The 4,263-nt window shown below is 33.4% G+C and overlaps 1 protein-coding gene across 1 annotated transcript; it reads left to right on the top strand.

The window, feature by feature from the left end:
* Positions 1–343: 343 nt before the first annotated feature.
* Positions 344–4,230, top strand: LOC111372956 (mannan endo-1,4-beta-mannosidase 5-like; the record flags this gene model as incomplete). Its single annotated transcript, XM_022995388.1, has 3 exons — positions 344–565; positions 2,638–2,760; positions 3,630–4,230. Coding segments are annotated over 3 exons (561 nt in total), but the record flags the coding sequence as incomplete, so codon positions are not given.
* Between the last annotated feature and the right edge of the window lie 33 nt (positions 4,231–4,263).

The following is a 4,263-nucleotide window of genomic DNA, read 5'->3' as shown; positions in this document are numbered from 1 at the left end:
CCCAATTAAAGAATATTAAGAAGCTGAATCTTATCCAACGTGTTGTCCAGTAAAGACGAGTGGTATGCAATCCTGCATACTGAACTCGCCCTTGAAATGTCTGTGGAATATTGAAAGGATTAACCAATCACAGTCGCTAATTTAGATTGGATCATTCTAGTCTCATAAGCTCCTTTGTAGAATCAGTTGATCACATGTAAATTCAAAAACTGGCCCTATAAAATGTTGGATTCGGTGATCACTTTCTGTTTTAAAAAACTGTAGAGAGGTTTTGCTCCTCTGGATTTGTGCATCCTACATGGTTATTTACTGTTATTTTCATTTTTTGGCACCTCTCATTTAATGCTTTTGTGCATTTATATGGCAGTCCTTAGATAACGTAATTGCAGAAGCGAGAAAACATGGAATAAGGCTGATACTAAGCTTGGTTAATAACTTGCAAGCATATGGTGGAAAGACTCAGTACGTTCAGTGGGCATGGGAAGAGGGTGTTGGTTTAAGTGCTTCTAACGATTCATTCTTCTACGACCCATCAATTTTGGGTTATTTTAAAAACTATGTCAAGGTAATCTTATATCCATTACTTTTCTTTACCCTTTTCATTGAAAAAGATGTTAAATGTCTCAAATTTTATTGCTAAAATATAATTGAGGATTTTATTTTGTTTTGTTGGTTGGCAAAAGTTGTATACTCCATTTTCTGTCAGACTTTTTAGTTTTCTTTCCAAATATAGGAATATGACTTCTGTGTACTATCTATCCATCATGATGCTGCAACTTATTTGATGTTTTGGTTTCTATTTCTATCAATTCTTTACCAAGTTTCAATGTTCCTGTGGCGAAAAAGACAACTTCGAACCATAGGAGATATTGCCATTTTAGAATTATTTGATATAAAAGATAAACAATATTTTTGGTATATTAACTGTTTCTCATTATCAGACATATAATTGGAAAATCATAGAAGGCGAAGCATAAACTAGAATATGTATCTGCCATCCATGCTTGACATTACTTTGGCATAGAAAAATTCCTGTGCTGTTCTATAAAATTCTTAATCAAGTTTTTTGGAACCTCATTTTGATTGGTTCCACTTTCTATACTAGTTAATCTAACTACAATGAAAATTCATTATTCTCTACCGTAATTGGAAATGAGTTAATCAACCAAGCTCCTAAAATGCTTCGTTTTAGATTCTAAAATCATGTGTGGGAGTGGTTTATAACGATTTAATTTATAAATAGATAATAATGAGTGATGGATAAATGGATAATACTTATAGGTGCTACAGCATATATAGGTGATTTGGCCGTTTATGAACTCATAATAAATGGCAGCCAAACATGGGCGTACTATAAAGACGTGCTAAAAGAATAAGAAATGTATAATAGCTTCAAGTTTCAACCTAGTTGACTTGATTTTACCAAAGGTGGTGTGGCACATGAATTCCTAGTCATTTATGTGCTGCTCTAGAGATTGTTTCTCATTTTCTTCCAAAACCATGCTTGTTGCCATTTTATGCCATTTACAAAAAATTATAAAAGCTTAAGTGGTCAGGACATGCTTTGTGCAGGTCTCTCCATCTAAAGAAGTTTCTAAGAAATTTAGTAGAACATGTTAGAAGAGTGGATCTATTTAATAGGGCGATATGTGGTTGCAAAATATTTAATTTCATTGGATGTTCATGTGGTTGCAACAGATGTAATTTCGTTGGATGTTTCAATAGACTTGTTGTTTCTCCAATTGTTATACTGAAGTGAAAAAATAATTTAGAAAGAGGCAGGAGTATCTGGTGCATAAACAAATAATTTACCCTTTGCTGGAAATCGACAAACATAGGAAGAAGTATCCCCCTTACTGGTTTGTTTATAAAATCCTTCATTGTTAATCTTTACATACTCGATTCATGGCATCTGATTTCAACTTATATAGCAACTCAAAGCAGAAAGATAGAAAATATTCGTTGTATGTATACGTGAATACAATCTTAATCATATCCATTAGGCCAGTAATTTGGGATTGGGAAAAATTTGTTCAAGTATTAATCCTGTGAATTACTTTTGAAAGGTTATGTGCTCTTTGGCGTGACTTTTGAATTTTTAGTCAATGGGGGTAATATACAAGGTCTTCTAGTATATATAATGGTATGAATAAACGTAGCAGCACAGATTTTCTGACTAGGAAGACGTGGTGCAGGAGCAGAATTAATAATGAGAAAGGAAATCAAATGAGAAAGTTAAAGAACAAAAGCGAAAACAAAGGATTCTTCCTTTTTCTCCATTCTTTTACCATCCATATAGAAGCATAAAAATGCAGAAAAAAATAAGCCTCTTTACTTTGTTTTTTCTTCTTTTGCCTTTCTGCTTATTCTTGTTCTTGGTACAACAAATCACATCAAGTATCCCAAGTGCTCCCATACCAATATTATGAATTCCTGATATAGTTCTGCCTTTTCTCAACGAATTATGCTTGGATAAGTGTTTCTTTTAGCACCTTTTAAGTTATTAGCTATGCGTTAGTTTCCTTTTCTGCACTCTGTAGCATGATTAATAAAATGTACATTATGTCTCTTTTTCGTCATTCTACACCAGTGGAGTTTGTTCCATATCATCATTAAATTATATTACATAATTGGCAGACAGTGTTGACAAGGAAGAACACATTCACTGGAATTGAATACAGGGACGATCCAACAATCTTTGCATGGGAGTTAATTAATGAACCGCGCTGTATGACTGATGCTTCTGGTGACACACTCCAAGTATTTTGCGAATTTCTCAACCCCCATTAATGCGACAGTGTTAAGCTTTCTTGAACTTAATTTGTTTCCAATATTTAGAATGCCAATTACATAATTTCAGGCTTGAGACTGTGTTCAACACACAGTTGAATCCTCTAATAGAGTAATAATGACATTAGATTGCTGTCTTGAACTTTATCTTTTCTGTTTTTACTATAAAGACCAACAGCATTAGTAAGACAGGCTGTGCCATGATTAAAATTTTGAGACTTCACATGTTTCTAGCATTTCCTTATCAATCCCTTAAAAAATTCACCAAAAATGACTGTCCATACAAATCGGAGTGACACATAGTGATTGAGAAAAAAGTTGTCCTTGTAGTTTTGAACAGTTTGCAGTTCATGTGGCTTCTAATCTTTGCCTTACAAAATTATAGTCAGAGCATGTTTGGCTGAGTTTGAGAAAAATAGAGGTTCGTTTTCTGTTAGTTTTTCTTTCCATGTATGTTTAGATAACTAACTTTTCTCTTAATTTAAGTAAAAGAATATTTAATTATTTTGAAGTAACTTTTACCTTATTGTCAAAATAAAGAATTTATTTGCTTATAACTTACTTATTTACTCATAAGCTGACTTCTTAATCTTAGCCTAACGTGACCGTTCTCGTTTATCAAATTTTATCCTTCCAGACCGGAATTTTGAGCATGTAATTTATCCAAGCTCACATTTTTAAGAAGTTGCATCTATAACTTTTTAAACACCTTTCTATCATCCTTTTGTATGAATTGTCTTTCAATATCTTTATCCATTCTCAGACAAGTAAACAACTGAAACGAGATTATTTTGGTGAGATTGTTTGACGTATATGAACTGTATCTCGTACAATTACAGGATTGGATAGAAGAAATGTCGAATTTTGTGAAAGCAATTGATAGAAAGCATCTGCTGACTGTTGGCCTCGAAGGATTTTATGGTCCTAAAAGTCCGAAAAGGTTAACTGTTAATCCAGAGTTCTGGGCAGCTGATCTTGGATCTGATTTCATTCGCAACTCGAAGATATCAACTGTTGATTTTGCCTCGGTTCATATATACCCTGACCACTGGTGAGCTGTTCATCTATTCATTTATCTACCTTTATATAATAAGCCGCCCATTTTGTCCAAATCTTTTTCACAATTTATCAAAGATTAGAGCATTTTTATTATAATACCTTAAATATCAAAGACTAAAGGCACAACTTCACAAACCTCTATGAGACAATAGAAATGAAGAAGTGACAATGGAAAACTAAAGGCAACAATAACAAAAACCAACTAAGAGCATGTTAGGTTGTACTTAAAAGCACCTGTCGGCTACATGAATCCTTTTTATCCACACCAATCCGTTCATTGCTAGATTGACTTGAAGATCTAGAACAACTAAATGAGCCCATTTCGGTTTCAATCTACCGCTCTCTCTTCTGACTTGCTCTATGGAGATTGTGTCACTCGTAAATGTAATTTTGTTATACCATATATATATATAT

The sequence above is a fragment of the Olea europaea genome, unplaced genomic scaffold (genome assembly GCF_002742605.1).
Source record: "Olea europaea var. sylvestris unplaced genomic scaffold, O_europaea_v1 scaffold10560, whole genome shotgun sequence".
NCBI lineage: Eukaryota > Viridiplantae > Streptophyta > Magnoliopsida > Lamiales > Oleaceae > Olea > Olea europaea.
This window is presented reverse-complemented; position numbering and strand designations above follow the sequence as displayed.